This window comes from Myripristis murdjan, chromosome 1 (assembly GCF_902150065.1).
Source record: "Myripristis murdjan chromosome 1, fMyrMur1.1, whole genome shotgun sequence".
Taxonomy (NCBI): domain Eukaryota; kingdom Metazoa; phylum Chordata; class Actinopteri; order Holocentriformes; family Holocentridae; genus Myripristis; species Myripristis murdjan.
Genome location: NC_043980.1, coordinates 41675183 through 41687926, shown reverse-complemented (window position 1 = coordinate 41687926; position 12744 = coordinate 41675183). Strand labels below are relative to the sequence as shown.

General features: G+C 40.5%; 1 protein-coding gene across 1 annotated transcript in view; it reads left to right on the top strand.

Moving 5' to 3' along the window:
- Positions 1 to 12744, top strand: part of LOC115369087 (glycine receptor subunit beta-like) — a 262500-nt gene that overhangs the window by 209636 nt on the left and 40120 nt on the right. The window contains exons 9-10 of the mRNA XM_030065640.1: positions 85 to 233; positions 7533 to 7691. Of these exons, the coding sequence (XP_029921500.1) occupies positions 85 to 233; positions 7533 to 7691 (308 nt within the window). The remainder of the gene's footprint in view (positions 1 to 84; positions 234 to 7532; positions 7692 to 12744) is intronic.

Genomic DNA, 12744 nt, shown 5'->3' with positions numbered 1-12744 from the left:
TTGGGCATTGTAACAGGGTTGTACTATTAATGTAATTAAGTATTAGGTTGTATTATTAATGTTGTAATAATTGTGTGTTTCTAGGTATTTTATCAGTGCTCTCACTGTCCAGTGAGAGTATGTCCTTGGCCTCAGAGCTTCCTAAGGTTTCCTATGTAAAAGCTATTGATATCTGGCTAATAGCCTGTCTTCTATTTGGATTTTCATCCCTGGTGGAGTACGCAGTGGTGCAGGTCAGTAATGATTCTCTCTCTCTCTCTCTCTCTCTCTCCCTCCCTCTCCCTCTCTCTCTCTCTCTCTCTCTCACACACACACACACACACACACACTCACACACACACACACACACACACACACAGTTAAATACTGTACATATCCATACTGTGGAGTGCATACAGTGGTACTTGGCATTGATATATGTCTACAGCATTACATTTTTGTTGGTTTTCAACTGATGTGGCATTTTTATGCCAATAATGATATGAATGACGATATGAATTTTAGTACTGAAACTGTTGATAAACAGTAATGTGTGATAGGCAGATGAGGAGTGCAGGGATGTGGGAGGTTCATAATGGTGGATGAGTTTATTCAGATATGAAGAACCCAAAGCATTGAATGCCTTACATGTAAAGAGAAGGATTTTGAAGTGGATGTGTTAAGGCCCATTTATGCTCCCTTAACATACGAAAATGTATATGTCCGTTTCAAACGATGTTACCGTCACTGCCCACATACTTCCATGCGTCCTTTACGTTGGCATGGATGTTAACCAATATATCCACCAGGGGGCAGCCCAGAGTCAAAAGTTTATGAGAACAACAAACTCAAAAATAAACATTTATTTATATATTTTATATAATAGGCTTATTTATATAAGCCTTGAGCCATCCCAGACGCCGAAGAATTGGTGGATCCACCCCGTCAGCAGCATCCCCACTCTGCTTGCTCATGGACTTGTTGTGGGCTCGAACACATCTGTTTCGCACAGACCTCCACTTCTCCTTCGCTACCACCCAACTCACATTTAATTCCTTTCCAATCTCCTCCCAGCTGTTCTGTATCATTTGTTTATCCTGGTGTCCAGGAGAAGTAACATCACAGAGATGTTTATAGTTTCTAACCAACTCGCACAGCATTTCCTCAAAAAGTTCCGCCATTCTTATTTCTTCTTTGTGTCTCTAGAGCTACATATCGGGTAGTGACAGCAACACTGCCCCCACGGTTTCCGATGGTACTGCTCCATTTGGCCCGTATCTGTAAGCTTTATGGAAATGTGCAGAAATCGGACGAAATGAACGTGGAGCATGGACAGAAGGCTCTGTCCGTATCCGGATCCATATTTAATGTTGAGCACTCCCTTTACATACGAAAATGTATGCGTCCATTTCAAACGATGTTACCGTCACTGCCCACATACTTCCATGCGTCCTTTACGTTGGCATGGATGTTAACCAATATATCCACCAGGGGGCAGCCCAGAGTCAAAAGTTTATGACAACAACAAACTCAAAAACAAACATGGCGACTGTGGAGGAGATATTGATAATGTACCTCTTGCATAAAAGACAAAAACCGAGGCGATGTTGTAGGAGGCGGTGGTTGGTGAGGTTGTTAAAAACATCGCGACTAGAGGACGGAGAATTCTTTCTCTAGTACTGCCAATGAGAGAAATCGATGTAACATCAGAGAGAGATCATAGAGATGTTACGTCAATTTAATTGACATAACATCTCTATGATCGTATCTGTATCCGTATCCGTAACCTTTATGGAAACGTGCAGAAATCGGACAAAATGAACACAGTATGGACAGAAAGGCTCCGTCTGTATCCGGATCCGTATTTAACGTTGAGTATAAATGGACCGTTTGGGTGTGGGCAGCTAGTAAAGGTTATTTAGGATGTGGGTAATATGATCATGGTGGTGGGACTGAGTGGTAAGGCAGGGAGCAGAGTTCTGGACCAGTTGGATTTATATAAAGGGATGGTAAGCCCAACTGATGAAAAATGGGGACTTTCTCATTTTGCATTATTCTTGCATTATTCTATCTTCATCATACACCAAGATGTGATGGAGTTTTAGGGTCTGCATTCCCTACAGTGATCCATTCTAGCAGTGCGAGAACGTTTCCCTAGAGCAGTGGTTCCAAAATAAATTGGGTCAGGGGTATCTTTATCTACAAAAGGGGGGCCTTGCAGAAAATGTTTGGGCACCACTGCCCTTGAGTAATTTTTTTGTCACAATCAGTTGCAACTCTATCAAGACCAACCATCCAGCAAATATTTTGCTTGTTCTAGCACTGCAACAATATGACTTTAAACATCTGTATTGTTTCTCAGTCATCCAGGTCATAGTTATTCACGTAGAGCTGAGTTGAGGTCTGCAGGACTGAGATTCTTAAAGATATAAACATTGTGGTCCTCGAAGGAATGTTCTTTTTCTTTCAGATGCAGGTAAACCACTGAGTCTTGACTTGAAGAATTGGACTTTCTGTGTTGCACCATGAGTTTGTTTAGTGGTTGTTTGGTTGCACCAATACACAGGGTCTGTGTTGCTGGGTTTGAAAAATACTGGGATGCAGTGGTTGTTGAAAATTCTCCTGAGTTTCTCAGACACTCCAGACATGGATGGGATGACAATGTTGTTGTGTTTATTCTTCTTTTCTTCATCACCCGTTCTGTAGGTGTTCTTCCTGGATCTTGTAGCTCTTTTGTTGTGGCTATGAAAAGCAGTGGTGTTGAAGATGGAAAACCTGCATAGCTTAAAAAATTGAGCAATGGTGCAACCTTAGGCAGTGGAGCCATATTTCAGAAAAACCAAACCAAACCAACCCAACCCAACCCAACCCAACCCAAACCAAACCAAACCGAGGGTGCCCAGCTATTTGTGTTACAAGTCAATGTCTACACCAGACATGGCCAAGGGGCAGCCTGCCAACCTTCATTTTGTGGCCCCTGGATAGGATTGCCACCCATCCCGTAAAATATAGAATTGTCTTGTTTTTATACTCAAATGTTGCATCCCAGAAGTGTTTGTTCCGTATTTCCAAGTACCTACCCATATCATACGTTGGTTTGGTTGTTAGTTTTAGGCACAAGGAGTAGTAGATTGTCGTGGGGCAGGACAAGCAGCGAGTCCTCTCACAGACAGCCAGACATGTCTGCAGCTGCTCCACCCTATGCGCCACTGAAACAAAAACGTATGTAGAAATACATGACTGAGTGGATGAAGATTCAAATACTTGGCTTGATGGCTAGTATTTTGTAATTTGTATTTTGCTGGACAGAAAAAAAGATGTAATTTTATAACAAAATATTTAAAGAACTTGTATTTGTGCATTTGAAATAAATTACATTATTAATATGGCGGATTATTCTCAAAGACCATACTGAGGCCACGAAAATGCCTAAAATGGTTTGCATAGACTGTATTTTTGTATTTTTCAAAATACAAATTACATGTATTTTAATTAAATACATTTTCTCAGACCAGTGTTTTGATTTTATTGTAATAGTGTGATGAGCAAGTATTTGCAGTTTGTAACAGGACACTATTTGATGTATTTGTGCCCATCTCTAAAGGTATACCACACCAAGCATAACCTCAGCTATAATAGTGCTGACTGTGGACACAAACTCAATCAAAAGATTCTGTAAGATTCCAAAAAAATGTTCTCTCGATGCAACTTACCAAATATCACTAGAGGTAGCAGAAGCAAAAAAGCCATTGTGTGATGGAGAGACAGTGAATGAATGTAAGTCTGGATGTTGTAGGTATGCTGCCTTACAAGTCACTGATGATGACTTAAAATATTTTTTGGCCCTTACCCCCATAAAAATTGGCCATCCCTGGTCAAGACCAACTTTTATGGCAAACATCCTTGAATATAGAAATTATTTCTGCCTGTGACCCTGTTCTAACCAGCCAAACACCTGACATAAAATGAAGCCCAAGACTCACATTTCAATCCACGGTCAGTCCTTCTAGAAGGGAACAAATTCAGATCTTCACAGAATGCTGAAGGCCATACAAATGAGTATGATAGAAAACATCAGGCTATGCTGTCATAAATCCAGGGATGGAACGAATTAGATTTACTCTTCTTACTGTAACAAAGTTGGGTTTTTTTGTTTACTTACTATGATAACTATAAACTATAATTTTACTTTTACATAAGTACGTTTATGTTGAGGTATTTTACTTTGCTACGTTTAAAATTGCCTCTGTTACTGAGTAAAGTTAAAAAAAAAAAAAAAAGTCTCCATGAACCACGTTCTCCATGAACTACAAGTGTCCATGAACTACATTCTGACGCCAAACCACACCAAAACAGCAGTCAATTTATGCATAGATTTATAAGAGCGGGCAGCATGGTGGCGCAGTGGTTAAGCACTGCCACCTCACAGCATGAAGGTCCTGACTGGGTCCATTTGGGATCCTTTCTGTGCAAAGTTTGTATGTTCTCCCTGTGCCTGCTTGGGTTTCCGCTGGGAGCTCCTGTTTCCTCCCACAGTCCAAAGACATGCAGGTCAGGTGAATTAGAGATACTAAATTAGATAGATAGATAGATAGATAGATCTTTATTGTCATTGCACAATCATATACGGTATAATAATGCAACAAAATTAGGGCTCAGTACTTTCGGTGCAGGGCAGAATAGAAAGCGGGCAAATTGAAATTGCCCCTTGATGTGAATGTGCTTGTTTGTCTGTCTGCCCTGTGATGGACCGACCACCTGTCCAGGGTGTTTCCCCTCCCTTCAGCCCAATGAGTGCTGGGATAGGTGCCAGCACCCCCTGTGACCCTTATGGATAAGCAGTTGGAAACTGGATGTATAGAAGCTGTGTCGGAGTGTAGAAAAGGTGAAGTAACATTATGCTATTGTTGACATTGTTCTGGTAGGAGCCAGGAATGTGCTCATATTGAAAGTATCCCAACCCATAACTTGTCGGTTAATGATTTTTGATGGAGGCATAGATTTTTTTGTTCTTTGCTGCTATAACAAAAAAAAGATAAATGTTTTCACTTTATATCTGAGAAAGTGTTTTATATCATAGCATTCACTTGTTTCCATGACATCTACTAAAGTACACATGAGCCTCGCCGACAGTGGCGGCGCCAGAGATTTTTTCTTGCTGGTGCTGTAGTGGGGCTGAATCATTCAGTGATGGGGCTGATGGATGTACCGTATGGTAGCTTTTAGTTGCACAAAAGCCAGACACGCAGGATTCAAAAGTAAGCTTCATACACACCCACTTCAATCAAAAGCGCTGTCCATGGTATCAAGTTTTCATTAACTGCAGCCTACACATTTATTTTACCATTTCACTGCACAAACATTAATAACTTCGAAAATATACAGAGAAAGCTAGAATTTAAATGTGATAATTCAGTTATTTTCTTGGTGGTGCTATGGTGGTGCTATTGTAATCTCTACCCGGCACTACCCCAGCAATCTCTACCCGGCGGCACTACCCCAGCGCCGCCCATGCTCGCTGATATTCAACCAATGAAAAAGAGCACAACTACTGATGTATGGTATGATGAACAGCCTATTTCAGTCTAATGGTTGTTTCCAATAAATTGCTTACTCAAATTTTTTTTTTTTTGTTTCACTCTCATTTCTTCTTTTTGCATTTTGAAGCTCTACTTAGAACCTTCTTAAGATCCAACAGTGCAAAATGTAAATTCTTGCAATTTTTCCAACTGGTCTTAAAATTTTGATCAGGAGTGTATGTTCATTATTGAGTGAAGGAGCTAAAGAAATGAATTGTTTTCTTGTTATCATATGTATTCTGTGTATGACATGGTAAAAATCTATCCAAATCCTTGACCAACTAAACATGTCCCCTCCCCCCCTTTTTGAGGGGAGCAAAATCCCATTCAATGTCCTTTCAGTCAATCAAAATTCCCTTCAATGTTCTTCTGTTGGTAATTTAAATTGTACTAACAGGTGTACCTAACTGGCACTTGACAGCATTTGGCTTATTGTGCTTCTCACCTGTTTAGCTGTGTTGCCTCATCCTTACAGTTATACCCTATTGTAAAGGGGACTGGCATTCCAACAGTATAACTCACAAATCCAATTGGTCTGATCACAGGGGAGAAATGATCAACTGAAAACACATTGAATGGGATTTTGCTCCCCTCAAAAAGGGGAGGAGGGGACATGTTTAGCCATGTTGGTCATACCAATCGATTGACAATCCTTACAACTTATTTCTCATTGAAAAGAGGACTAATCAGGCTTTCTGACGGTATAAAAGACAACACCAATCGGTATTGTTAAATGGGAGAAATGAGCAACTGAAAAAATATTGCAGGGGATTTTGTCAAAAAAAAAAAAGGTCGTTTCCCACACAATTACCGGTGTCACTCATTCCAGAAATGCAGGATCCTTACAAGTTGTATCTCATTGGAAAGAGGATGAATCCGGCTTTACAATGGTAGGCTATAAGATACAACACTATTGGGTATAAATAAAGTATGCAGTGTTTATTTCATGTTTTAATAGTGTTTGTTTTAATGTTTCAATAGGTAGTGTGAAATTAAAAGAATAACTTCTTTATACATCCTTTTGCCTTGTCTGCATTGCCTGGCAAAGCTTCATTATCTGCACCTCACCAACCACACAGTTAAAGAAAAAGTTGCTAAGTAATTTTAAGTTACTTTTTACTTGAATAGATTTTTACACAACTAACTTTACTTTTACTTGAATAAAATTTAACTTTTTTTTGAGTAAAATAATTTAGTACTCTTTACACCTCTGCATGAATCTACAGAACCATAAGTCTAGCAGCAACATTAACCAGCTATCTAGTGTGGTTTGCATGGTGAGTGAGAGAAGGCAAGTCATCCGGGTTATCAAGTGGGCACCGTTCATCATAAATATTTAGATGAATTACACAGCTCAGGAAGGCTTTTTTGTTTTCCAGTGTTATCTTAAATCTTACTTTTACACATTTATCTTTATCTTCTACTACACAAGATATGTGTAGGTAAGACAAGAATCCCTTCTCAGACATCATGGGAATCCAAGCCACTTTCAGACATGTGAGCTGATCAACCTCTCTAGCTTCTTTAGCTTTGATAATGGTATTGTTTATACAGACGGCTACTTTCAAAGGCCACATTAGTCACAGCTCATTTCAAATTCTAAACACTACAATTTTAATTAGGCTGGTAAACTTGATCTCTCTGTGTCCGCAGTGCCTTCAAGTTGACGCCTTATTTCTTGAACCTACTTCTACAACCTACTTATTTGTCAGATTTGATTCGTATCATCTTTCTAGGCTTTTCACAGGCTTCTCTAGTACTTTAAGACATTACTTTCCATTTATGTAAAACCTTTTGGCCCCCAGGTTACCCATAACAATTAATCCACTCCTTAATTGACAAGTTTAATCCTTGCCCAAAATATGAATACACAGCCAAAACCCCCCCCCCCCCCCCCCCCCCCCCCCCCCCACACACACACACACACACATACCCCCACCCCCACCCTCATTATCTCTCTCTCTCTTTCTCTAGGTCATGTTGAACAGTCCAAAGCTGATTGAGGAGGAGAAAGCCAAAATGGCCACCAAGGAGAAAGCTCTGAGAGAAAAAGAGGGAAAGAAGACCCCAAATAAAACTAATAATACTGTGAATGGCACTGGTGGGACACCAATACATGTCAGCAGTCTGCAGGTAACATGTTAAGTGTTTAGTGTTTCCCAAGCAGTTTGCAATGTCTAGATTTCTTTTCTTTGTCTATTGGCTATTTATTTATTTATTTACTTTACATATTTTTGAAGGGTTCAAACCTGAATGGGTTGGGGGCTACCGGCCACACATTGCAGTGTAGAGTGGCTTCCACTTAGAACCCTATTAGAATCTGTTTGATTTACAAAAAAAAAAAAAAAATTTAAACTTTTCCTTCAATAAAAGTGGTACCACAGGCTCAGCCACAAAAGTTAAATAAGTGAAATTTGAATTTGAAAGAATGATACACACATGGTAGACACCAAAAATTGCGCCATGTCCACCAGCAGATTGTGATGTAATCAAGATAAAAGCATTTCAGCCTTCAAAAACCTTACATGCATGCGTTGTTGAATTGAGCTGAATCTTGTGATATAGGCCATAAGCCCGATTTGCATGAAACTTGGCAAGTAGAATGCATCCTCATGAGATAAGTTATCAAGAGTTTTGATACTCCAAAAAATGTGACAAAAGAAACTACAAAAGAACAAAATCCTCTTTGTTGCATTGAAAACAGGAAATGTGTTATGGCTTGGCAGCAATCAGTCCGATTAACAGGAAACTTGGGTTTGGACTTTCCCATACCCTATTGAGTCTCAGTGCAAAACTTCATGTCAGTCAGCAAGGTGATACTATTATACAAATTGCAAAATCAACAACAATCTGTCCAATTAGAAAATGTTGGTATAAAATGTAGCAGCATAAATGTAAGGATTTGATTGGCAAAATGCATAAATGTTGTGTCCATAGTCCCAAAAATGTCAGAATATGAGTGAGTTAAAAAAGTGTCTTTTCTACTTCTGCCCAGAATTTTTGGGTTTCAGTTATAATGGATGTTAGGGGGCTGGGACTCTTGCCACATTGAAGCTCAGTATGCCAAAGTGTAAGCCAGTTTGCTTCAGAAGCAGAAGAAATGTTCCAACCACTTTACCGAAAATTATGGATGTGACTTGAAAATTGTGGGTGATGATGATGTAGCGATGATGTTACCCACTCAAACACTTGAACATTCCATGCAATGCACACCCATTATGAACTCAGAATCAGGCCAAAAAATGCACCAAACTTAAACTGTATTTTCTGCCAAAGTAAACATATCGAGATGACATTTTACACACCTAAATTACCACTTGTGCTGACCCGTACAAACTTTGAATGGAGTTTGGATCAGGTTTGAGATCTGACCGAGAGGTGTGTTATGACCTTACAGAAGTCATAACACACTTCTCACAATCAGCCACACATTTTTCATGTTAGATGTGTGGAGGTAACATAAAAGCTGTTGGAGGATTAGTATGTTTCAGAAGAAATTTTGAATGTGCCTGCTGCTCTACACATATAGGGCTCTAGTTTCCCGGCGCAGCACAGGGTGGCGCAGTGAGGCAAACCCCCTGCAGAGCTAGTTTCGAGCAGCCCAACTCGAGGCGCGCACAGTTTAGTAGTTTGGCAGACCGAGGTGCACTGAGATGAGAGTGAAGTTGCAGCAGGAGGAGGTATCAACAGATTCAGCTTGGCGCAGTGACAGTTTCGTGCCAAAAGGCTTCGCCGAGGTGTGCTCAAAGCTTGCCATCTGAAACCAGGTGTACTTTCAGCGCAAGGCAGAGCGCAGCTGGTGTAGTGGAACTTTGGCTGACCGGCACGCAGCGCGCACACGTCACCAAAACCTCACAGGCAGCACAAACGGTGCCAATCTCCTTTGATCTGACATCAGCTGTGACGGGAAAGTCGATATGGAGATAAATGTATGTGCTGATTGAGATAGTAGCATTGAATAGTGGTTTTTGTCGGTATTTATAGCATTGTTAATGTGCCTGACATTCTGGACACCTGCCTGTGAGGTTTTGGTGACGTGTGCGCACTGTGCACCGGTCAGCCAAACTTCCACTACACCAGCTACGCTCTGCCTGCGGCAGTAGACCTCCATGTCAGTTGTGTTAAACTTTCATTACGCCTTCACGCAGCGCATTTTAAAGGCGAGGACAGGGGCTCATTTGATTGGTTTAAAGTGAATCGGCTGTGTCAAACTCACTCCACGCCTTCTCTCCTCCCTTCTGTCGGTAGGAGGGATGGCGGAGTACTTGCGCCACCGCGCACGGCGTGCCAAACTTGCAAAGTCCACCTGGCCACACCCAGTTGGCAAAGCGCAGCTGTGCTGTGCCCTTGGCTCGCCCGGTCTGTGAAACTGGAGCCCATAGTGTTTTTTGTTTGCCAGGGTTTTGGTAAATGGTTGCTATACTAAGTTGACTAATTGTTAGTTTCTGAAGAAACGTTAAATATATTTGCCTCTGTTGCCATGCGCTGAACCTCCCTTACCTCAATAAGTCGAAAGTTTAAGCCTGTTTGCCTCTGTAGTTAGATGTTCAGAAGAAATCTAATTTTCCTACCACTTTATTGGTTTTTATGGCTGTGGCATGAAGAGAAGAGAGAACATTTTTAGACCATTTTTTTTTTCAGGTCCTCCCAACCCTAGCAATGATGCCAACTCTAACATTCCATGCAATATATAAACTTGGAATCGGGTGAAAAATAGCACCAAACCATCTTAATATCTGTTATACTTACAAGTATGACAGATATCAAGATGGTATTTTACACACATAAAATTACACTTGTGCTGTGCCCCAGTATCTCACTGGATAAGAGCATGTAGCATATGTTAAGGTTGAGTCCTGATTGCAGGGTTTAAATCCGACCATTTGCTGCATGTCATCCCCTCTCTCTACCCTGACCTTCCTGTCTCTCTGCTTGTAAACTATGAAAGGTGGTGAGATTTAAAAAAAAAAAAAAAAAAAAAAGCGCATTTTTAATTTATTTGAACTCAGATGCAGTACAGATGAAGCAATTCTGTGTATGCATTCTGTGATACTATCCCACAGTATGAAGTAATGTTAAATGAAAACAATATCAATCTAGATAATGTCATATATCTGGACTGCAGTCCAAGGCCAATGTTGTTTAATAATTGCAGCTAAATGGTAGTAACCCAAATCAGCTGTCTGTTTGCTGTTTTGAACATACCCCAGTCCATTCCTCCTTGTCCTGATGACTGACTCCTGCAAATGAATGACTTGAATCCTTCATTGAGGACTGTCTGCCAAAGCAAGACTCCTGTAACTTGTACCATAGCTGATAACCTTTCCATGTATTTTTTCCAGTTAATCTTATAGATACACTGGTATTATTCATGTGAAGTAGCCACTTTGAGTTAGTCTTGTTGATTTTTTTTTTTTTTTTTTTTTTTTTTTTTTGGTGGAAAATACAGTACTCTCATGGGGGGCTGATGGAGAAGGGAGTAAGTGCCATGAGAGCTCAACAGAACTAAGAGATGAATAGATCCTTTTAGGAAGTGATTCAGTTCAGTTTGTTCACACAAAAGATTAGTTGTTTTTGAACAGATCATTCATGAACAGTGCAACACTATTTAAGTCACAGAATATATAGATGGAGGGGGATAGTGGAATGTCACATCCAAGAAGTGTTGAAAGTAGGGGTGGAACAAATCAATAATGCGATATAATATGATACTCCTTCTTGTGATACATTATTGATACATTTCTGCCAAGTATCGATACTTACATTTTCAACTGTATTTACAAAGATAGCACAGTTGAGTACTTATGAGGCATATTTATTTCCTAGCACCAAGTGGTAGACTATGAATAGACATTTGGGGAAGCCCAAACCATCCTTTGCCCCCAAATCACTAAAACTGCCACTGGTTAACACAAGTACTATCCAGTTGTTATTATGTGTGTGTATTTGCATGAATGTGTGTGTGCGTGAATGTCAGGGGATAGAGGCTAATTTTGATGAGATGGATATAATTGCTGGTAGAGTTTCCAGTAACCACGGGAACCTAATTTCCTGACTTCCAAATGTCACTTCTGATATGTTACACAATTTGTGTGTGTGTGTGTGTGTGTGTGTGTGCATGCGCCTGACTAGGTTGCTAGGTTAATAGTTTCTGATTGCCAGTGTGTTAAATTGGATACAGTGAGAGTATTTAACTCTTGCTCTATCTAAATATCTCTCTTATGAATGTAAGATGTAAATAAAAACTTAAATTTATTTGCTTCATTTGCCAATGACAAATATGTTATATTTCAATTGGTTGTTACAACAAAATTGTATAATTGAGTTGCTTCATTTCATGTATTGAACACAACTGAAAATCAACTCCCTAGGGTCTATGATCTGATCAAAGTGGGTCATGTCTTTCTTATTTGTTCAAAGGAGATTTGGCTTGCTTTAGGGAAACTCACGATTATAGAATAAAAATAATATAAATCATTGAACACTACGGAAATGACAATCATAAAAATTTAATATATTAGGAAGTTTCCAGTTCCAGTGGCATGCACTGAGTAGCACTCTGTGGCATTCACGTTCTCTCTGCTCTATCTGTCATGTAAAAAATGTGATTAAACTAAGTTGCTTAATTACTAGGGATGAGCCGGATACTCGGCTGAAACGAGTATCCGGTACGGATATAGCCCTGTTGCCGAGTACGAGTATGATCCGAGTAATATGAGTCAATATCCGTGCTCGTGATGAATGAAAATCTTCATTAGGTAGCTGACTGTGTCCATGTTGTGTGATAGGTCAGTCACACACAGCGACCCTCCCCTACATAGTACACACAGAACAGCGGTGCGCCGCTCACACACAACACACACAGTGACCCTCCACTACGGCGTGTGCCCCGCTCACACGCGCACGCACACGTGCACGCGCACGCACACACACACGCACACACACACACACACACACACACACACACACACACACACACGCACACACACAGGCACAACCTCAGCTGTCACTCGCTCAGGTGTGACAGCTCACGTCCCGTCTCTCTTCAGTAGCAGTCAGGTGTTTTTCAGCTCGCTCTTCCCTCGGTCTGTAATCACTGATAGTCAGTAGAGCTTCTGCTAAACTTGACTGGTAACAGACGCGCTGCTTTTGAGCAGAGTTAGAGTTAGGGGTTTGGGGTTGGGGC